The sequence below is a fragment of the Hylaeus volcanicus genome, chromosome 3, assembly GCF_026283585.1.
Source record: "Hylaeus volcanicus isolate JK05 chromosome 3, UHH_iyHylVolc1.0_haploid, whole genome shotgun sequence".
NCBI lineage: Eukaryota > Metazoa > Arthropoda > Insecta > Hymenoptera > Colletidae > Hylaeus > Hylaeus volcanicus.
Window position 1 is genome coordinate 29,318,038 of NC_071978.1, and position 22,959 is coordinate 29,340,996.

General features: G+C 46.8%; 1 protein-coding gene across 1 annotated transcript; it reads right to left on the reverse strand.

Moving 5' to 3' along the window:
• Positions 1-13,860: 13,860 nt before the first annotated feature.
• Positions 13,861-18,588, reverse strand: LOC128873630 (uncharacterized). Its single transcript, XM_054117328.1, has 6 exons — positions 18,515-18,588; positions 15,878-18,440; positions 15,647-15,754; positions 15,345-15,560; positions 14,856-15,176; positions 13,861-14,147 (listed from the first exon to the last, which is right to left on the reverse strand). Exons 1-6 carry the CDS (start codon positions 18,586-18,588, stop codon positions 13,995-13,997), a joined length of 3,435 nt encoding a protein of 1,144 aa, XP_053973303.1. The 3' UTR covers positions 13,861-13,994.
• Positions 18,589-22,959: the final 4,371 nt, after the last annotated feature.

The window sequence follows — 22,959 nt, forward strand, 5'->3', positions numbered from 1 at the left end:
TGAACTCGAAACTCTAACTTTCTGAAATACTACAGCTCGTAGAAGCGACGCGACGGGCGCGTCACTTCGCGAAAAAAGAAAACTGGAAACCGAAGGTAGTGTAAATTGAGCTTACAATCCAATCAACCGCCCTAGTTCACCTCCAGCCCGTTGCCTGTCTCTCTCCCGGTGTCTCGGGCTGGTCGAGCTTCGTCAATTCGAGAGGCAGTAGTAAGACGAAGAAAAAAGAAAGTGGGAAAAGAGGAAAAGCGGGGGAGAAAAGGAACGGGAGGTGAATCGCGCCAGACGAAAAAGGAGAAAGAAGAAACGGGGAGACGATCGCGACGAAGGATGAGGGCGGTCGAGAAAGTGGAAGCGTAGGGCCGCAGGAATAGCCCCGCAGGGTTGATGCAAGGATGGCTGGGTGGAGATCGAGAGTACTCAGGAACACACAGAAATTTCCAAGTACATTTTTGATGGGATTTTTAAATGAGCCTCAATTGCGTTAAACGTTACGGTCCTCGACTTAAGGCAAGATTTCCTTAAACGATGTTTCAGGTTCTCGGGATCGTTGGGCCGCCTCGTTAAGGGATGAAGATTAAGCTGCGACGTCTTGTATTTCTTCTTCCGTCGCGGTCTACTTACCGAGCGTGTTAAGGAATGGCGATGCTCATCCTTAAACCGTTCGAACTTGCACAATCTTTCGTTTGAAATATTAAGACGAACTTCTGAATGATCCAGCGATACCATCGCGAATGAAAATTATACAACTTCGACACCGTTTCGAAGAGGAAATCGAACACGAGCGAATCAAACGGTACGTTGCAAACTAAAAAAGCTGTACGAAAGTAAACGTATGCAAAATTACAATGGTTATTACAGAATCGTTATCGAAGCAATACTTGGCGCGTCTTTTGCAGGGATTAGAGCTGACGAAAGTACATCGCAACGAGTTTAACCAAGTTTCTGCAACCGGCGATGGTAACGCTTTTGCATCGGAAACGTTGAAAGGGAGTAACGGTAATCATTGTCGACGTCATTTCGATTTTTAATTTAATTTCTGATGCGGCTACGTCTTCAGGATTCGTTGAATTCTGCTCACCCACCCTCTAACCTCGCTCGTTTCTTCCGTGACGTATACTCGCAAACGCGATCTAACCCCCTGAGGCCGATTCGAGAATAGACACTTTACCTATTTCCGTTTCGCGATAAACGATGCTCGAGCTAAATACTACTTCCATTACCGGATTCGATGAGAACTTACTCTTACTCTTCTCCTTGAACCGTAAGAGATGTATCGAGTTTTTCGGCCAATGTTATCGCGTCATATAAATGTGTTTGCGGCGCGACAACACTGCGGGTACGTTGTACTCGTTATCAGCGTTCGATTAGCCGCCGTGTCTTTCCGAGCTGCCGTTAATGGTGGTTCATCGAATTAAAAGTTCGGTGTGCCGCGCAATTTCGGGGAGATAAGAACCTAATTGGCATTTAATCCTGTTAACGGGGACGCAAACGCCTTCGGATGGTCGAGCCACTGCTCGGAGCTCGAGGTACGCGGATGACATGCAGTTTGCGACCGCAAATCGTATATTTTGGCAAGACGGAAATACTTAGCAAAATTAATTGCCAGGAAACAAGCATTATCTTGTTTACTGAAATTCCTAGTCCTCTAGCAAACTAGTATTTTTTTAATTCATAACATATATTCTTATCAAGATAAATACAGTGTAAAAATTGAGTTTGTTACGGTATATGTTTAAGGGTGCGTCCCTTAGAACACGACGAATTGGAAACACGAAGCGCGTACGAGACTAGGCTACTTTGGGATGCGTCGACTTTGACAATGTTTATCACACGTTGACCGTGGGACGCGATAATTAATCGCCGCTTGAGCCGAGCATACTATTGGATAATGTCGCTACAGCGATCGAACAGCTGTTCGTTCGTCTTTTACTTTTTTCCTCGCTTTCGTTCTGCTCGGGAAGGTTAGGTTGAAAACACCTCCCCTTTGTGCAGATTACTTATTCTTGTATATAATATATGTAACTATACCTATGCATACGATAAAGGCGTTTAATAATAATCGTAAAAAAAAAATATGATCAACGACGAGATGCGGTGCAAAGTTACGTGTTCGACACGGCCAGGAAACCAGCCCGTGTCAACAGACCAGTTTCCCGTTACTCGTTCATTTTCGATGTACGTGCTCGAAATTTACAACGCGAGAGAATTTCATTCCGTCGATTGACGGATCTATAGAAATCTAAGCCAACGTTTTCGTTGTCGCTTTCAACTATATTGCTCGCTGGACGCTCATCGATTCAAAGTGGAAAGTAGTATTCTCGTGATTGAACTAGTCAATGGAACTGTCGGATAAAAGCTTCTCGTGTTAAGAGCAATGATAAATGGGGCTGAGGAGTAGCGTTTGAAAAATACTGGAAAGCCTTCCGGTAATATCGATAAACATTCACGCGGAAAAAAAAAACGATTTATCGACGAAGGTTAAAAGAAATTTTTAATCGACGAACGACTACAGATTCAACGAGACAAATGTTTCGATTTGTTTACGAACGTTTGATCGACTTCTAATTCGAGACAATTGGAACGACGCGAATATTGCAATTACCATGTACCGAGCTCTGGTAGAATCGTCATCGACTATCTTAAACTACCAACGAAACGGAATAGTATAGAACGAAGAGAAAATAATAAAGTTATCGAGTAATCGTTGTGTGCTCGTAGTTACCTGACAATTGCTTCCGCCTGGTTCTCCAGCGTTGGCTGTTGCGGTCGTCGAGAATTTTAGTTCGTGGAATGGTCATCTTGTCGATCGTCGATCGGTCGCATCGTTCTATCGGCAGTCACAGGCTAGTCTTTCGCGCGTGGATGAGCAGAAATCGAAGAAAGAGGCGGGTACCAGGTTCCAGTGGATTACGTTGCAAAAGCAAGTGGGTAGAGAGGGTGCGGTGGATGGTGAGCGAGGGGATGGAAAAAAATCTGGCTGGAAGGTAGGTGCGGAAGCGCGTTGAACCGAGTACGTGCTTTCCTTCGAGAGTTTGGCGCGCGACTGTGCTACTGGGGCCAACCCGGGCCACCATCAACCCTCTTATGGCTCTGTCCCTTGGTTCCAACCCCTCTTTACACCACTCTCTCTACGCGCCACTCATCTCTCCCACTCTGGTTGGTACTCCCACCAGAATTCCGAGCGTGACGTACTGCTCTCTGTTTCCCTCGCTCGTCGGGAAATTGCTCTCTCCCTTTTTCTTCAGCGGGTTCTCGCGCTTCCAGGTTCTCCTTCCATTCCACGATCGTTCTCCACCCCTTGCTCATCGACCTCTCTCCAGCGTCCACCTCTCTGCCGCGCAGCTTCATTACAACACCCTTTCCTCCGTGAGCAGCTTCATCCCCTTGTCTCTACCACCGCCTATCCTACTCTTTCACCTCTGGCCACTTGTTGGGTACTCATCCCCTATGCTATCCTCTCTCTTTCTCACCTCGTCTCCGTTTTCTCTGGTCGCGCCTCCTTGCTTCTCGATTCTCTTTTGTTCTAGCTCTTTTTCACGTACTCGTTATGTCTATTTCTCTAGCCGTGTATTTCCAGCCCTCGCTCCGTTATTTCGTCGCCTGCCTCGTTCCACCGTCGTTCGATCCCCTTCTTTTCTCTCGATATTTTTCCTCGCTTCTACTCGCCCCGATGCTTCTCTCTTTCTCGGTTTCATCCCCAACCCCCAGCGTTCTAGGCCCTCGTCGACGAGTCTCCTCTATCCCCGCGGCTTGGTCTCTCTCGCGCGAGCAACCCCTTCCTTTGACCCCATCGTGAAATCACCAGCGATGTGGACCGACGGTTGACGACGGTGCGCGCGCCGCGATTCAAAATTGCGGTTAGAAGGGGTCGTGGAAGATAAGGATGAGCCCTAAATATAGCGACATGGTGCTTAAAAGATCCCCACACCCTCCGGGGACGGCTCTTTTCCTCGCCTTACGTGCTCCTTTTAGCGCCGTCGCGAATTCTGCGAACTTCCCGCTCGAACGGTCAACAGCCAATAACCCGTTGAATGCGTCTTAGGGTTTCGAAACGCGGAAGCTACCCTCGTTAATTTTTCAATCATCGGGTAATGGGATCCGATTGTTGGATTCTCGAGAACGCTAAGACTGGAAAGTTCCAAGATCGACCAGGGAAGAAGATAAGCGAACGCTGTAGACTCGGAGCACGTCTCGCGACTGTTTGGAACATCGGAATCGATGCTGATACGATGTAAAACGTGGTGCGACCGCGGCGTTAAATAGCCGAGCTTTCCGACCTCCTTTCGTAATTCTTACTACACCACGGAACTTAATAAAAACTCGAGCTCGACGACGCGAACGATATCTTTACCAAAGACAAATCGTGTCCCGAGTAATAACCTCTATCGGTGCCTCGAATGTTTTCTTCTAACCGTTAAACGTTCGAGACGATGCAAGAAGTATCGGCGTGTGACGCCCGTCGCAGCGTGACGCGTGTATAAATAAAGATCGGCTAAGCCTCGTCCTGGTCTGTAATTACGATGGAACTAAGCTGGGTATTCTGCGGATCGGTGATCCTTCGTCCTGGGCGCGGCACCGCCGTGGGATCTCCGCTCGGCTAAAACCAATTTGGAATTAATGTAACGTCCTGCGAAATTAACGCGATGTTCCGCGCCTCTCGATTCTCGACGGAACGTCATCGAAAACGTCTTTTGTGTACGTTTATAGGTTAGAAGGTAAACGTAAAATGGTAATGATAAAAATAAGAGATACGGCTCTATACGGATACCGGTAAACGCGACAACATTTCGGTAAGAAAAAGTTATCGAACCGTAGCGGGGGTTTCAAAATCATTTGTACGTTTTCAAAGTGTTTACCTTGATTAGCGAAACGGTAAAAGTGCGATGAAATTGCTAGTTTTTCCAGCGAAGTTGATCCTGCTAACGAATGCGAATCACGTCGACGGTCTGATTTACCGTGTTGTAAGGTTGTACGGGCATCCGTGCAACTGTAGGGCACAGGGATTACTCTTGCGAGATTAGATACCGGACCGCGGTGCGTTAAACGAAAGGCGACATCAGAACAATAAGTACTCTCTGCTACTTCGCGTACGTGTGCTGGACACAAAATACACTGGTGGTCGTTTCATCTCTTCTCGTTAGCTCTATGGACGACGGCGTATTTCATGTGTCACGCGCGGCGATACACCTATCCGGGTGCGCAAATTAATAATCCAGAGGAGCGCCACCGGGGATGATTTATGCCTGTCTCGGCAAACTATGCGCGAGATAAAAGAAAGGAGAAAAATCGTACGAGCTGAAACGGTACACAATCATCGTCTCAGCTGCGCGTAAAAATGATGGATAATCGAGACGAGATAATTTCGAGCGGTAACCAAGTAGAGCGAGTCGAGAGGAGATCGACCGTTTATTTTAGCGTTTCTAATAGTAGTGCTCGAATTACTAACAATAATATCGTCTCCTACTATTCGTTATCCCAAGCTACGGAACAATACAACCTTCGCCTGAAACGAGATAGTATCGGCAGCAATTTCCAGCGTCTGATTTCTTTCGCAAGGCACATGCTCTAGGAAGGCGCCTCCGTCGATCTTCGTCTCACGGATTGTGCCGTGAATAGAGATCATCCAAGGAATATCTAACGAGACACATTAGAGAGACACGAATAGACATCGAGGCAGTTCGCGGAAACGCGAGCGGCTGACATCCTATTTTGCATTAGGCGGCTATTGTTTCGATGACGATTGTTTGCCACGGCGGAGCACAGTTTCGGATCCGGCGCGTTTTAAATATTCACCGGCATTCCCACCGCTAGTTTCCTCTTCTTCGAATCCCGACATTGAAAAACATCGAATCGCTGTTGTTTCCTTTCTGGGAACGAAGCGTCCGATTATGCGCCTTCGGATCGGCGCGCAGCCGTTCGCGGAACTATAACTGGAACGACGTATAATTAGTTCGACACACGAATTTCAATTAAAGTTCAGTCCGTTCGTGCGATCCTCCGCGAGGGGGGATAACCGTCAACGAATCGGGGTTACAGGATGCAGCAGGGGCCAGGGGTAGATTCAATTTAGTTTTAATTTAATTTCCGAACGCAACAACGTTCCCAGGCGTCGATGTTTCGACCGATCGAGGAAAGAAAGAACCGACAGGCGACGGATTATCGACTAGCACGGCCGGCGAGGAACATGAAATTAGGAATACGAGACGAAAAGAGAGCCAGCTCCGGCACCAGCGCCAACCCCAACCCTTGCCGATAAACCGACATATAACAAACCCTTTCCCCCCCGGTCGGCAGTTTAGTCGCGGTTCACTTGTCATCGGCAAAGATACAAAGATAATTGGTCATTGGGGTATGCCGTCGCATGAGACGGAGCGAGATGGACGAAACCAAGTACTTTGAAGAGACCAAGCACTTTGAACAGATTTGCTTTGGCCGTTGTTTCGGCCTGGTATTTTAGTTTAGATCAAAAGACTGACGCTACTGGCCAATTCAGCCGTACCTAAGCTGCCGACTCTCTCCGTCTCTCTTCCATCAGCGTTCCCTATGATCCTGTCTATTTACCTCTAACTACGTTCCTGTGGATCTCCGTTGCGCCTGTGGTTGCTCGAATTCTGTTGCATACATGAATATGCATTTCGCCGTGTCTACCTTTGATATCTCGTATAATTCGCGCTTGGACGCGGCGCGAAAGGGGCAGGATCAGATTCGAACGAAATATTATCTTTATTCTCCTGGTCTTTAATAAGAGACCTTTTCCATTAGCCAATTAACCGTTTCGCGTGCCTGGCGTCGACTGGTTCGTAACTGGACAGTATCATTCGAGTACATAATCATTCGAGGAGACGCGAAGTTACAGCGAAGGTGAGAAAGTATGCTACGTAAATTCGTCCGACTTATCGTCGCCAGGAACCCCTTGATATCCTCGAATTGAATTTCAGCTTTCGGCGAGCGTCGCCGCGGTTCCGTAGTTTTCGTCGACTCTTTTCAAGAGTATCGTCGGATCGAGCGACTTTGCCGCATTGAATGTAATGAGGAGAGCGAAGGTCCGAAGTTAAGCGAGAAAGGGAGACGGATGGAAATAGCAGTCAGGGTCGGGGGAAGCGACACCGTCGAAGCTAGGACAGACATGCACGGTTCGCAGATTTGCATGTCAATGGCAAGTAATATAAATTACACGTAATTACCTTGGCGTTCGGGAGAGCCGTGAATTTTATTCCACTCTATTTCGAGGCACGGTCGCTTCCAGCGAATCGTGAGCGAAGATCGGAACAATCTTGCCCGGAAACCGAATTTAATCGTACGAAAAGCCCCGTGATTTCGCGGCCATCGTTTCGGCTAATTCGCATTTTAGGAATCGTTACGAAAATGTGCGAAGCCTGAACTGACGTGTTCCTTTCGGACCTTTAGGAAGACGCAGCCCCTTAACGCGTTGATGTACAATTATAATCGCGGCAATGTCTGCGGCGCAGTTACAAGAAACTTTTTCAGCGAGTTAAACCGTCCAATTATTGTCCGTACTTTTCCAACTCTAAGAATAAATATCGAGCACGATAACGAACCCCGTTCCACGGACCAACAAGCTATGGCGGGCGAGCGTCTCCCGCCAGTAACGTATCTAGAATACGCGCTCCTTCGTTCCGCGTCTCGAATAACCCGGCAACGCGCTATTATTTCCAAACGCTCTCGTATACCACCGTAAACAGGCAACTGCACCCTTAATCCAGCGCTTTTAAGTCACTTCGTCGACTCGTTTCGTCGCTTCTGGATTTCATCCGGTGGCTATTCTCCACCATACTTGCGCGTCCTAGCATACTCCCTCGCCGAAAAAGAACAGACAGTTCGACTACTGGCGTAAGAAAGCGAAGATGGTAATTTTAATCGAAGGCTTTTTTTAACTTTCGCCCTGAAACCATAGTTCGCATCCCTGAAAAACACGTCTGAAGACTCCTCGATAACGATTCAACAATTCCAACCAAATATATGTGTACGTACGCTTTGGAAGAACGTTGGCGTACAATCACCCCATGAAATTTTTTTCAGCGATGGCCGACCACCCTGTATATCGGGCATCGTCGGTTTCCGCGGGCCGACGATACCATCACGGCGTTTAATCTTTCAAGTTTTTTCCTCGAAATGCTTCGCGGAAGTTTTCCAGTTTGCCGGGAGGAGGTAAGCCGAGCAGCCGCTAACTTCGACGCCCCGGCCCTTTTTAATGTTTATGCTTTCGAGACGCTTAACGCGGCCCATGAATATGGCTACTACTAGGCGCGCCCTACCAGAGCTACAGTTTTACTTGCCGCGAGCCGACTGAGATAATTAGAGAAATATCGCTTAATAAAGTTGAACTCGCTCGAGCACCGAAACGCCGTTGCACCGCACCTGATCCTGCTCCCTTGCCATCTTTACCCTGCCCCGACGAGGATTCGCTAGCGGAGGGGACGGTGAAGTTTACGCTGAAAACATGCACACCTAGTACAATCGAAACTTCGCTAAGTGTCTGGCAACGAGGCTCGGCTTAGTCTATCCAGGTTACCTTCTCCGGCAGGAAACACTTGTAATTACACGAAACTCGGAGTTTCTCTTACTTTGATTTCAATCTGGCCTGCATGCAGCGACGCGTAGGTGTCGTTTAGCAACTTCCAAACGAATAATCCATTGTCGACCAGCGCTCGCGAGATTATCACCGTTTTCTCGGTACGAGTTCGTTAAGGATGAGAATCGGTTCCACGTCGCGCCTTATTTTTGAATCACGGTAATCGTATCAAGTTTAAACAACCATGAATTTAACGAGAGTCCATCCGGGCTTGACGACGGAACAACGATTCCGGGCTGCAGGAGCTACCAATTTAGAAGCTATAAGTCAACTTCGACGCGCAATTATCCCCCCTTATTCTACGGTCGACGGGAACCCTCTTTATCATCGTTCGCCACGGGATTCCTGCCGTGATTCGACCCCATAGGGTTTATATCTTCTGAAAATGACAAAAATCTCGATGATAGTAGCTTTCGGATCCACGAACGCATGTTTCGTTCGCTTAAAAATGTTGAAAAATGCGCCAGGACCGCGATATGATCCATTTTTCTTTTAATTTTAGTAATAAAAACTTGAACTCCTTGTTAATAAAGAAACAGAAGACGGTCGTCGGTAAGAAAATCCCTGCGTGGTGCGATAAGACTCCGATTCCCGGCAATCGGTCGTGCGTCGTTCGAGACTCGAGGAACGTCGAGTTCGTTTTAACGACTATCCAATATCCGACAGCTTTTTACCGTAGAAATATTGTGTAACGTATTGCGCGAGAAACTAGAAAAGTTTGTCGTCCGATTGAGTTCGGATGGAAGAAATTGGCAGCCGTGTGTCGCAAAGAACAAATTATGCGAAACGTTCTAATAAAATCTAAGAGATGATCATATCCTTGCTCGCAGCGGGTAGTTTGGTCGACGTTAGGCCGTGATCCTTTGTCTCCGCAAAATGTAACGGCGAGCGAGGGAAAAGGATCGTCCACGATTCGGACGAGCGAGAGCTCGAGGGAAACGGCTATCCTTGAACATCGTAGCATGACCCGTATGGCTGATATCGGCGCAAAGTAAAGGCTTTGACCGAGGCACCGTATGTAAATATACTTTGCAGCCTTCTCTGCAATGATGCCATGCCCTGCCCGTTCCCCGGAAAAGGGGGTTCCTTCTCGATCTGCCGCATACGAATCACTCCAATCCGAAGAAGGAACGAAACCACTTGGCAGGGTTGTCGAGGATTCAAAGAGGAAGAAGCTGACCGTATTTCAACGTTAACTAACTTATCTCCGGTTAGAGCGTGTGCGCGTCGCACGGTATTTATAGAATTCTATGATCGAGCGGAAGTAATCAACGGTTGCTCAACATTTAGACAACATCGTTACGGAACGATATCGCGAGTCACGCAACACCGGTGACCTTGTTTCTTGAAAGAAAATCTAGTCGTTTAAACTTGACATGCATACGATATCAACCCCTCGAGGGTGCATCGAGGTCTCGATGATAACTTGTTTCGTTACCGTGGTTACTTTGGTTTGTCAGTCTTATCGTTAACAAGCGTTGAATTTGCAAAAGTCAGGGTGCGGTTACACTTTTACACCGGAGTGCGCGACGATGCAGTGTACCCGATTAAAATTAAACGAGGCCGGTTAATCGAGCGTACATTTTTTCGTGTACGACTAAGGACGTGTCGATGAATCGCGTCCTATTTACGGTCAGTTTGGAACAACGCGACCGAGGGTTCGCGCAAAGGGCTAAAAAAAATAGGAGACGACGTACATTCGTCCGTGGGTGACGAGGGTTTGGTGAATCCATCTGGAAACACCGGACGGTCACACTTTACCCTGCTTGCGTCATTACGCTCGCACACCTTTTCTTTCGCACTTCCGTCTAATTGCTTTGCTTACGTGCGCGCGGGAAGGGGTGTTACAAAGTCACGTGTCGGCAGTGCCATTACTTAAAACCGGACCGCTGGAAAATTTCCCTCGTTTGTCGTTAAAGACACTCTTCGTTAACGACTCAGTCCCGAGTCGTTAAAGACACTTCCGTCGAAGTGTCACTTTTATCCATACGGTCTCATGCCTGTTTTTATTTCGTACGGTCCATTGTTGCGTTATAACTCGGTCTACCTCGTTCTTGGCCGGACTACAACAAAACGTACCTTCGATTTCACTGTAAACGTTTCTCCTCGTCCACGATGCACGGGGTTAATACCGTGGCGACGAGTTTGACGATTTCGTCTCCGTACGAGTCCAAGTTTCCTCGACGGCGACGCGGCGAAATGTTCACGCGTGCAATTTTCGCGTCGCAAAATTTTTACCGACGACAGCGAACGACCGTGTCGTCGAAGACGGCGTGTATCGGCGTGTCATCGGGTCAAAAGGCAACGAGAGACTGGCCGATCCGCGTGCCGAACGTCGTTGACGGCCTTTGGCAATAAAACGTGACGCGTGACAGAAGCAGAAGAATCGCGCGTTATGCCACTGTGCCACGACTGTGTAACTATGCCGGGAGCAGCCGTGATGGGAGCGGCCTTCCGGGTGAAGCCGGATGTTCGTTGAAGTCTATTACGCGTCGCTGTTCAACATTGTGCAATGTCGCTGTTCGGGGAGTTTGTTGAAGTTTAACGGGAATTCGAAGAACGGGGGGAGCTGAAACACAGCGAAGCCCATCGAACCGTGGTCAATGGAAACGCGTAGTCTTGAAACTACAGTCGTTGCAACTTGGCATTACTTCTACTTATTTTTTAACACGATTTTGTTAAACGCATTTTTCCTTTGTCGCGTCGCGTCGGCTCTCCTTTCTTCGTTTTCATTTAACCTGTTAGGCTTCTCTATTTTTCCTTGCTTCGCATCGCGTTCTTCCGTTCGCTGGGCTGTTACCCACACTCCAGCGGATAGCTTGTATATTATACGAAGCCAGCATCTCTCGTCTTAACGATTCAATCAGGAAGCGTAGGAAAATGTGTTTACTCGGTTCCATGGCGCCTGCGCTATTCGTTTATGCTGAGAATTCGATAAATAGTCTCGAGAGTGTTGGTTTTTAGGTAAACGAAACACGATTGGGTAGCCGTTTCTTCGCTTTTGCGAGAGACCCGATAAAAAAAAGGACGACGCGATTAATATTCGTTGTAAATTAAGGCCGACGAGGTGTATTTTTATCAATCACGAACGGAATGGAACACGGAGAGGAGGAGCTGGCCGAGCGGACGAGGAAGATGTCGAGATAGAGCGCGAACAGACACATTTCTGTTTTACACACTGTCACAAACTTGGCGACAATAGATCGAACTGACGCGAATGGTCGACAGGAAGCGCTTCCCATTTCGTTTGTGAATAGCTACGTACGCGCTCACACGTTTCGAGTTCTCGTGTAAGTCAAATGAACGTAGCGAACCGGATCGCCCTAGTACCGCGTTTCTCTGGGACCTATGTTGCGGAACAAAAAACCGGCCGTCCGATTCGATCACTCGCCACTCCGCTCCCGGTCCTCTCGTAATCGGGAACGTCGCGTTTGTCGTCCATCCGACGGAAAAATTAAAGGTTGACGATCCTTTTTCCCCTCCTCGATTAGCGCGTGTCGCGTTTCATAAAGTCCATCGAACGACGCGCAGGGATTCGCACCTAGTCTACTTGTACGCGACTCGCGAACCGGGTCTTGATCTCCTCGGGAATAGTTGGCCTGAAAACCAGCGATTCCAAGTGGAACGCCCGGAGAAGCAGAGTTTTTAAATGCAAACTGGATCGCATGAATAAAAGATCTCATGGGGGAGGGTTCGAGGAGCGGGTATGCCAACGTAATTTGACAGCAACGTAGTTGCGTTACGATCGGTAATTGCTAATGTAGCGCGACGCTGATCGTTAAACCCTGTTTATCGTGATCTCGGACGGAATGGCAGTTTTCGATAGCGACGGGATCGCGTACTTTACAGAGTTTTTGTAAAGTGAAGAGTTCGATCACCTCGGTAACCTCTCTTGGACGTTTACCGAGGAAACTCGAAGATTTAAATTGAAGTAATTAAAAGGCAGGCATACGGGGGGTGGGGTGGGACAGAAAGTTGGCTATTGTCCGCCGGGAACGTGCGCCTTGTTAAATTTCTCAGTCGAGCGCAAGTCTGTATTCCAAGTGGAACGAAACGGATGGCCAATGATGACTCTCCGTCCGTCTTCGGGTTCCATGCCTTTTTCTCCTCTCTTTCCAGCGTCGACTTTTTCGTGACCATATCTGTTTCTTTTTTAAGCCCTCTTCTGGTCGCTTCTACCATATTTTCCATTTTCCTTCCTCTCTTCGCGGACACTGCCTCGTGGAAAATCCCGTGGAAAGAAAGCGCAATGACCGAGGTAGCTAACGAACGAAAAAGTGACGAAACTGGGATTTCATAAAAATTTTATCCCGAGATTTTGAAATTTTTTTAAATCGAGATTCGTATAATCTACGCCTATTAATTACTTACACTAAACATGTGTCGGATAAAACTCAACAAGACTGCAAATGACGAGTGTTACTCATTTTTGTTGATATTTCTCCGGTTTTGAGCGGTTAAGAAAAGCCGGGATTTCGCGGTGTGTCCTCGCTGTCGCGGACAGACAACCGCAGGACACCCGGTCTTCGCGATACGTTTCCAATATCCCTCGACGTCTCGTTTGCATTATGTCGGCCGTGAAATTATTGACATCAACGGTAACGAGGACGATTCGTTCCTCGGTCAAAGGAATCGGTTGGATTGACATCGGTCCGTATTGGTTGCGATTCGTTATCGCCACTATGAAAGCATCGTTCAGTTTCATTTCACAGGGGAGAAAGTAGGCGAGCGTTGTTCATCGTCTGATTGTGAAAAAGGAATTGTTCCACGTTACTCGTTTCTGTTTTTAAACAGCGATCGTTATGCGAGATTTCGCGTTTGCCGTTCCAATTTATCCATGTGTCGTCGGCGACGAGAGTCATCCCCGAATCATATTATGACCGTTACGTTGCGTATATTCAGTTTCCAAGCGCGGTTGAAACACGATCGATGCTAGATATGCGCGCAAATAATGATACCGAACGGTCCGTCAGAAATTCCTGGTGGCCAGCGCGTTCGTAGAGGCTTCAGAGGTTAACCCCTTCGTTTCGGACGCGAAACGGTGCTTTTGACATCGTGTCATCGACGGGTCGTATTGGCTACACGCACGCATTTAGCTCATTTAGGAGAGAAACGTAGGCGAGAGAATTTTGGAACGTCGACCGGTAGACGTTGATTTTTGACATTCGTTTCGTATTCGTTCGACGTTTACTGCTGCGCATCAAACGTAATTAAAACATTCATGCATCGTTTCGATTCGACGCGACAAAACAAAATGGGCCGAGCTTCGAAATAATACGGGTATATTCGACGGACTGGTTTAATACGTGAAAATCATGCGAAAATATATGAATAATTACATCGGACAAAATACGTTACATCGCGAAATGTAAAGAAGTATACCGGTTGTGGTAAACGTTCACGCGTTCTTGCCACCGTCGTCAGCCACTCTTAGACTCTTTATTTCGTAGATATCCAATTCGAGATGCGCGAACGTGTCGTCCTCCTCTGACCGCCTTAATGCTTTAACGTCCATCGATACGACTGTTTTCAAAGCCTCTGGTCGTGGAACCTGTAATATCAGGTAAGAGGATTTCGATCCACGTTGTATAATATCGTAATACTTTGAACCTGTGGCTTTTTAATTATCCTCTGTTTTTAGTGTACTATACGTTACGACAATGACCGATTTAGGATCAAATATCTATGTACATATCTAGTAAGGAAAATGTTTGACTACTGTAATATTTTAACCTTACGTGAACTGTTCTCTCGGGAGAACTTGTTTGCTAGAGGTTTTCCCGACGCGTGCTGTCTAACTAACGTTTGAAGTAAACATAAATATACCATTTTCGATTGCAACTTTTTTTTATAACTCAATGTGCAAACGAAGGACACGTGTATTTTTGTGCAGCTACGGCTTGTAAAATTCTCTTGCTTTCTGATTAAAAATGATATTAATGTAATTTTTAAATTGATGCATTTAAAATGAGTAAATAAATAAATAAATTGCGATCTGCCCCTGGGTCGAAATCGTTTTATGTATCGAATAAATGTTTGATGGCTACGTGCGTGAATTTTACGTTTAAAATAAATATTCCTTTTCCGAGGACTGTTATTATATTTATTATGCGAACACGATGTATTATGAACTTTCGATTTTTTCTGCGATTTATAGTGAATTCGTTTGAATAAAAAATTCCGTAAAGACTAAAAAGGTGCTGGGAAACTGCAGCGGGAGCCTAGTTAAATTTCAATGCTTAATTGACATTAAAATTACCTTCGGGTGCTGCTGAAGCCATTCAACGAAACCTCTCACGCTTTTCAGATGCTCTATATCCTTCCAAACCACGTCCATCGTTTCCAGATCCTTTGGCACGTGCTCGCATTCCAACCAGTTCTTTTGAACCTGATTATAAGGTGGTACAAATTGAAGTTCCCAAGGCAAAGTTGTTCCGAAAGCTTTTGTTTTCGCGGGTGTTCGCTCGGCTTTCGCATCTTTCATGACGTGTTTCCTTGTCATGGCGAGTCTACTCGCACCGGGGGAGTTTCTTGTTAAAGCTACATCCGCGGGCACCACTGGCATTTCTTGAATCGATACCTGTTCACGAGGAACAAACAATTCGAGTATATTACGGAACGAAATGGGTGCGTAACAAGCGAATGTATCATTAATAATACAGTAAGGTTAACAAGACATTCGAAGCGCATAGTTCTATCCTTAAATAATTGATCGATCGTCGATAGTCGGTGATATTTTCCGTTTAACCTGCATCGCTCTACAAGCTTCCGCGTTGAAATCAATTTCAAACATGTCCCTGAGAACTTCCTCGTCGACAGTCTTATCCGTCCCACCTAAAGTGTCCAGCCACTGACAGAAGTCCCGACAAATGGTCGTCATTATATTGTCGGCTCTCATTTTAAGGGTTGCGTCCGGATCGTAGCCTTCGAGATCGGATTTTGTTAAAGGCCGCCAAGTAATAACCTAATGCATAAAAGTAACGTTTCGTTTCACCCGACTTTCTGGTTTCTCGTTCGAGGGTAACCCTGGTTGTCATTCCGATATCACACCTTACGTCTTGGTTTCTTCAGAAATAGAGCGTAAGGATTGTATCTACGTTGACCCACTTCCTCCTCTCCGCTGAGTGATTCGATGTCTCTCGGTGACGGTGGCTGTACCTTGATAATTATAAAAAAAAAAAGTGTCTTTAAAAGGACGCGATAAAGTGGAACAACTTTTCAAAGTATAAATAGCGATCGGCGATTGATACGAGATTTTCTTTAAAGGAGATACAAACTTGCCTCTAAAGACGATAAACTGTGGTCATCATCTTCTCCGCGCGACTGACCGATATGACTCCTCGCATCCGTATCCTCGAACGCGATCTGCTTGTGTACATGCCATTCTGGCAATCCCAGGAAAGGCGCAACGAGATTATAGGAGTATTGGGGCAGGATTCGTCTCAGGAGCCGAGGGTTGCAGGGAGGAGGCTGGTTCGTGGAAAAAACTAAGTTGGAGGGGAACTTGTCGGGGTAGAGATAAAGCTTAGAATCTACTAGCAACCTCGTTAACGACGCGACTAATTTGTTACTCCTTTTCTCGTTCGGATCTGCGTTTACAACGCGTTTCGCGAGACGTTGCGAAAACTCTTTGCATAAGGTTTCTAACATCCTCGTCGATGACGCGCTTCCCGGCAGCTTCTCCAACAAATCTGCGATCTCCTCTGTTCGCGTGAGTGGCAGCTTTGTTCCTGATGCCGAGAAATCTGTCACGGGGATGATTTTCGAGCAGCCATTGTCTCGAGGGGAGTACAATTCTTGCGAAGCATTTTTCGTATCTCTCGATTCGGTGAAATTCGAGATGCTGGCTCCTCTTCTGAGGCCGCGTTCCTCATTTTCCGTTGCGAGCTCTACGTTTTCCAGAGACAGCTTCTCTGGAACGGATTTCGATTTCGTTAACATTCTGCTAACGGGTGAAGCGCCTCTTTTCTCGTTGCTCGCTTTAGCAGCAAGGTTTTTAGGCACGGACATATGTTTTTCATCGTCGTGGTCGTCGACAGAAGCCCTCTTCATGGCCGATGCTTCGATCATGGCAATTCGATCTTGCAGGCTCGTTGGTTTTCTGTTCCTTAAGGCCCGCAGAGGTTCCAAGCTGGGACTGAAAACTACGGGAGCATGACAGGGAGCCAGATATTTCGACTTTGTTTGGTCGTCGCTCACCGAAACGGCGAGCGAATCATCTTCGTCGGAACTTTCGCTGTGGAACGAAGAAACTTTTGGTCTTTCCAGAGATGCGACTTCTGTGCTACTTGTTGAGTCCTTAAAATTTTTTGACAGTGAAATTGAATCATCGCATCGTCGACCTTCTTTGTCTTTCCCAATAGTCTTTCGCTCCACCGTTTCCACCATTTCTCCGCGCTTTTCTAGGGACGAGGAGAAAGGTTCCTCGGCGATTAGACTTTCAGAACCGCTGGACGCTTGTCTATCAAACGTCGCGCATTTGGTTTCAATTTCACCATTTAAAACTCTCGTTTCATCTTCCAAGTCCTGTACGCTCGCAAAACTAGACCCATCGTCTCTAGAAGTATCCGAAGCGACGCGTGCGTTCCGTGGAAAGATGGTTCTGTACAAGGTGGTCATAGGAAAAGAGGTCTTTCTGTTTTGCGGAATTTCGAAGGGCTTGTACATGCACACTGTGCACCTGTCGCGATTCTTTCTGGGGAAACCAGAAAACCTAGGGATCGATGCCAGGACGCGACTCGAAGGACCTTTCCAGGGCTCGGCGTGTACGAATTCAAGGCTGGATCCCGATGTAGAACGCGACGCCGAGGGAATTGTCCTCGGCGTTGTCTCGTCCAATTTCAAAGTCGCTCGTCCGACATCGGTACCTGTAAATTGTGAATTCTTAAGCGTCTTTCTTTCCAACTTCTTTTCCAACGATCCTTCATCATCTCTCGTAGGCGTCCCAACCTCTTCGGGTTTAAGCAATCCTACACTTCCGTCACCTGGAACTGCAGCATCCACCGAAACCGATTTTTCTGGCGAGTATCTATTCGCCATAAAATGCTTCAACGCTTTGTGAGCGAAACGAATGGCGTACTCTGATGAATCCTGATCTTTCGGAGAGTTTCCAACTTTCTTCCCATCTTCGTCTGCCGTACGCTTAGATTGATCGGCCTTCGATGGCGCAACTTCGTTTGGAAGGTAATTCCTATTCCTTGCAGCAGACTTTATTTCTGAAGAGACTCTTCTTTTCGGTAATTTTGGATACGCGCTTTTCGAATAGATCGATCCGGGTTCTTTGCTCTTTCGTGTCTTTTTTAACGTTGATTCAGACACTGATGCTGTAGAGCGTGTAGTCAGAGTCGGAAGAGCCGAAAAACTGGTAGGAAACGTTTGACTCTGCGTTTTGGATTGATTTTGAGCGCCGACAGGAGCACAAATACGATCCACATTTCTAGGGAAAATTCCTTGGAAACTAGGTTGAGGTCTGAGGGTATCCAACTTTGGAATTCGTGCAGCTTTAGTCCGTGTTCCTAGATTACACGACGTAAAGGAAGTTTTTGGAAATAATTCTGTTCCGCTGCGGTTATCCTTGCTCGTTTTGAATTGCGACACCGGATGCGGCAACTTACGCAAAGAGCTTTCGGACACTTTAAAACCATCTACAGAGGAATCACGAAAAGAATTTAAATTAGACGCTTTGTTGCTTGCGCGTGTATCAAAATTGAGCGTAGTTTTATTGTAAGGAAGGGAACGACAGGACGAATAGACTAAAGGATCCCTTACTATAATCAACTTGCGTTCTTCGTCGTTGCAGAATTTCTCCCAATACTCTTTCGACTTCGGTATCGGATATTCCCACCTGCCAATATAAAGGAAACAATCTCAAATTCAAAATCGCGATGAGACAAGAGTATCGCCGTCAGATTCGCGTACTTTCTTCCACTCAGTTTCATTTTACCGCGGGAACCACTGTACTCCTCGCAATTAGACCTGAACAGATCACTCATTTCGCGGAAATTTCGAATTTATCGGATTCGCGCACGTCAATAACTGTTCCCAAGGAATTTAGGTTTCACGCTTGGTGGTGCGAGCTGCATCGTGACATCTTCTGTGAAATACTCTTCGGCGTGATTTCGACTATCGATCAAACAAATTTTGACCTAATTCAAAGCATGCAAATGGGTGGGAACGATTCCTACGTTAGGGATTGCTAGACTTGCGGCCAAACACGGTGGCACCTGCCGAAGGTAGCGTGACCGAATATCCTATTCTACTGGTAAACGTATCGCAGCAATCGATACTTTTTATTATAGATTACTCATCGTATACTTCGTTTGGGATGTAAGTTTAACATTCGCATTAATAATTTATAATGATTTATCGTTTTATAATGAAAATCAGTATTTACTTGGAATCGATAGCATTAGGTGTAATACGAGAGTAATAAGAGAGATGTATCTCAGGTGTTCCTAAGTCGCATCCACAGGGTAAAACTATGTTTTTATCGATTTCTAGGAACTCGATTGTAATCAGACTTGGCATACTGAATTCGGAGTCTTTTGTCTATGAGACGCCACGTCTATTATATTTGTTTTTTGCTTGGAATAATAGTTAATTAATAATTCATTTTTTTTCAAGTCCAAAGCCAAAGATCTAGTGGCGAGTACCCCGAACTAACTTCGAAGTTTGGTCAGCGCCTCTATCGGGAAAACGGTCAAGTTTGTCGCCAAATAGTTCCTACGCGAACTGTTAGATGGCGCCATTTGTTCATTTACCGACGTGTCGGTAATTTGAACAAATGGCGCCGCTTATCCGTAGAAACACGAACTAACTTCGGAGTTTGGTCAGCGCCTCTATCGGGAAAACGGTTAAGTTTGTCGCCGAGTAGTTCCTATCTTCACCGATAGATGGCGCCATTTGTTCAAAATTACCGACACGTCGGTAAATGAACAAATGGCGCCATCTATCGGCGAAGATAGGAACTATTCGGCGACAAACTTGACCGTTTTCCCGATAGAGGCGCTGACCAAACTCCGAACTTCAAAATTACCGACACGTCGGTAAATGAACAAATGGCGCCATCTATCGGCGAAGATAGGAACTATTCGGCGACAAACTTGAGCGTTTTCCCGATAGAGGCGCTGACCAAACTCCGATGTTAGTTCGTGTTTCTACCGCTAGATGGCAACTGGGTTGAAATAAGCAGTTTCGTACGTTCGAACGCAAAGTACGTTGTTGTCAGATTAGGTTCTCCAGCCTAAAGTCTTGCACTTGCTGGATTGTCTTACTCTTTAACCGTCCCAAATTTGTATTCTAAGGAGTCATTTGTAAATATCGATAAGGAGAAAACGATTCGAACTCGAGCCTGGCCATTTTATAGTAAAGTTTCTATTATCTTCTCCACAATCGTTCTCTTTATTGAATCTATAATGGAAAGCGTGTTTTGACATGTTGTCAAAATTTCTTAAAAATTGTGATGCATTCCACGAGAACCGTTTGTTTCGTATTGCTTGTCGTTTCGTGGAAATATAAATGTTGTAGTTGTGGTCATCGTTGTTTAGAAGTTCGCGGAATACCACCAGCTTGGACGGCTGCCCATCGCGGAACCGGGAACTCTCGATAACAAAGGTATCTGCATTAGGAGGACCGTGCGAGACACGTACGAATACTTGTAGACGATACAGAAATTTTGGTGAACGCCATGGCTCGCTGCTCGGACAGCAGCGTTGGCGGATCGCATGGAAGCAAGGTGACAGCGTTACCATCATGCTCCCGGTGTCTCAGCTGCCGCCATTTCCGGTTGAATTGCGAAACTTTCTCGCGTTCGACCAGAGAGTAAACTAGTACAGATTAGGTGAGATTATGTCGGACTAATTCGAATGCCATCGCTTCTGGAGGAGCCTTTCCTGGGAAGATATAGGGGTGCAGAGATAAATAAAATATATGTCGAGTATATTCGTTTCACATAGGAGAAGTCATATTAATTTTGTTAAGTTAAGACACTCGTAGGTAACAAGCTTTCTTCCATAACTCGACGTTTCTCTTACGAGGGTTAACGCTATCCAACGATCATTGTGTTGCGATTAGTTTTATTTCAAGGGTACACGCGGTGAGTCTGTCATCCGTACGATTCACTCTCGCAAACGGATCCCAGCGTGGCTTCTAATCCGTGTTACAATACATATGCCAGGCAACGGGCCGCGAATTGGCCTCAGATCGGCATTCTAACTCGGTCTCATCTATCGGTCAATCAATCTTCTCCATTCACTCGTTCATTCGCGTAGTTCGGCAATTCTCGAACGTGTCGCTGACCAAGATCGATATTTCCAAATTCTCGTTCGCGGTATATCCCCGTCCGGGTGGGTCTTTGATCCACAGCGGTGCGCACTGCGGGACTGCACCGGGATACGTGCTGGAATGAGTAATTCGTGGTTCGGCGGAGTTTGACAGTTCGCTAAAAAGCTCTCTGTACCCGCAGGAGGTGGCTGGCAGTCAGGAGAATGCGTTATGTCGGTGTGCCAGTGAGCACGACCGTGTCCGTGTACCCTCGGTACGGGACCCGATACGAGTCGCGGGCTTTAATGCCGTGTTCGCACACTCCGCGAACCTGACCGCAAGGAGACCATTAGCGTGCGCGAAATTCGACGATCACCGATCGTTTCCGACGCTCGCGATATCGTTCCTTTATCCTGGATGGGTCAGCCAACGTCCGTTCACCTGTCCATACGTTAGACTTCGACGAACGTGCATTAAAGATGAAAGTGTTGGCTTCTTCGATCATCGCTCTGTTATCCACTTATTTCGCACGCTAGGAACACGCTGTATATCTAGCTAAATGCTCTCAGGGAAATCCGTTACAGAGCACGTAATAAATAAACTTGCCCATCCATCTGTTTAGTTGGGTAACGGATAGAAGTTTGCTTTAATTACAGTTTTTTTATGAAACCAGAGCTAGTACGGCGTTATCGAACAAAAGTATCAGGTACATTCGAAATACTGGTCGAAATTGTTAACCCGAATAAAACAACGGGGAAGTGGGAACACGTAGGGAGGGGGGTTGGTATGCGATATTACCGTGAGCCCCGAGTTAACGTACGGGGCTGAAACAAGGTGAGAGCTTTCGGAGCGCCCGGACAGCTTTAATTTAATTGCTGCATACGTCAGACATATTAAAGATACTAACTCTCAGACTCCCGTAGCCTCGTCGTTGTTAACCGGACCGTAGCTTCTTGAAACTGGCACTTTGAGCCCCTTATGAAATTTTACATCGGCTGCCGAGAATTTTCAAAGTAAAAAGTAGGTAGACCAAGTAGAAAATCAACTGCCTTCCTTCTCGACGACGAAACGAATAGAAAATATGGAATAGAGTTTAATCGCGCGAGAGCTTGGTCTCGAAAAAAGGTTCGTTTGATATCGGTGCTCGTAATTCCGTGGGATTACGGCTCGCAAGGAAAGGAAACGGTTCGACGCACCGATCTAATGGTTATTCGTCGCGCAACCGGTAATTAGGAGTTTTCCACGCTAATGTTAAACCGATTGGGACACGCGGTCTGGGGTGTACCGACGTGCACAGTCTGGCAGAATAAATTTGGGAACAGTCGGTCCTCGGCGAAACGAGATTAGAAAGGTAACTTTGTTCGTCGATCAGCCGGCTCAAGAATTTCAACTCCACCGAAGTGGATTCCTCTAGAATTAAGGTAACTCTTGTTACACGCTCCGTTTGTCCCGATCGAAATAATTTGCCGCGAACGTGAATCGAACGAGAGCCACGCCGGCGCCACCGATTTCGATTTTACGTCCCACTGTTTGCACAGTCCTTCGTTGTTCCTTAAACCGATTCGTCGAATTACGCGTCCTCTGTTCGCTCGTGAACCTCTCGCGATCGTTTTTCGGTTAGGTTTGCGGGATCTCGGTAGAAATTGCTTTCGTCGCGGCGACGTCCAGAGAAAAGCTAGGTAAGATTTTGGCTGAAAGTTGGCGCGAGTCGTAAACGACGAAGAGTACGTTCCTCGATTATGGAAAATCCCCTGGTGTCTCGTCCTCGCCTCCGATATTGTCGTCTTTACCGGTTCCACGGCGTACACATCCGAGAGACATAGCGAGAGACCGGACGTCTTACGCGGATCCATGGGTTGGCATACTCGCAAGTGGAACAGACGGGGTCGGAGGCGGGAAGGGCTTGAACCAGAGGACGAGGAGAAACGGGGTGGCAGAATCAGAGGAGAATGGACCACCCCCTGTTATCAGCTTGCAGCCAGCCGCCTTCCCAAGCCGACAAATTACTACATCCCCACCATCGCTATTCTGGTACCAAATCAAGCCTCGTACCGGACGCCCATGTCTCTCCGTGTCCTCCGCTCTCCAGTGAAAGATTCACT

What these genes read in the sequence shown, in the direction of transcription:
- LOC128873630 (XM_054117328.1), bottom strand. Translation starts at nt 18,588, where the DNA reads ATGAGTGATCTGTTCAGGTCTAATTGCGAGGAGTACAGTGGTTCCCGC. An exon ending in ATGAAACTGAGTGGAAGAAA is followed by an intron (nt 18,441 to 18,514) that starts GTACGCGAATCT and finishes TTATATTGGCAG; the next exon opens with GTGGGAATATCCGATACCGA. An exon ending in GGCTTCAGCAGCACCCGAAG is followed by an intron (nt 14,148 to 14,855) that starts GTAATTTTAATG and finishes CTGATATTACAG; the next exon opens with GTTCCACGACCAGAGGCTTT.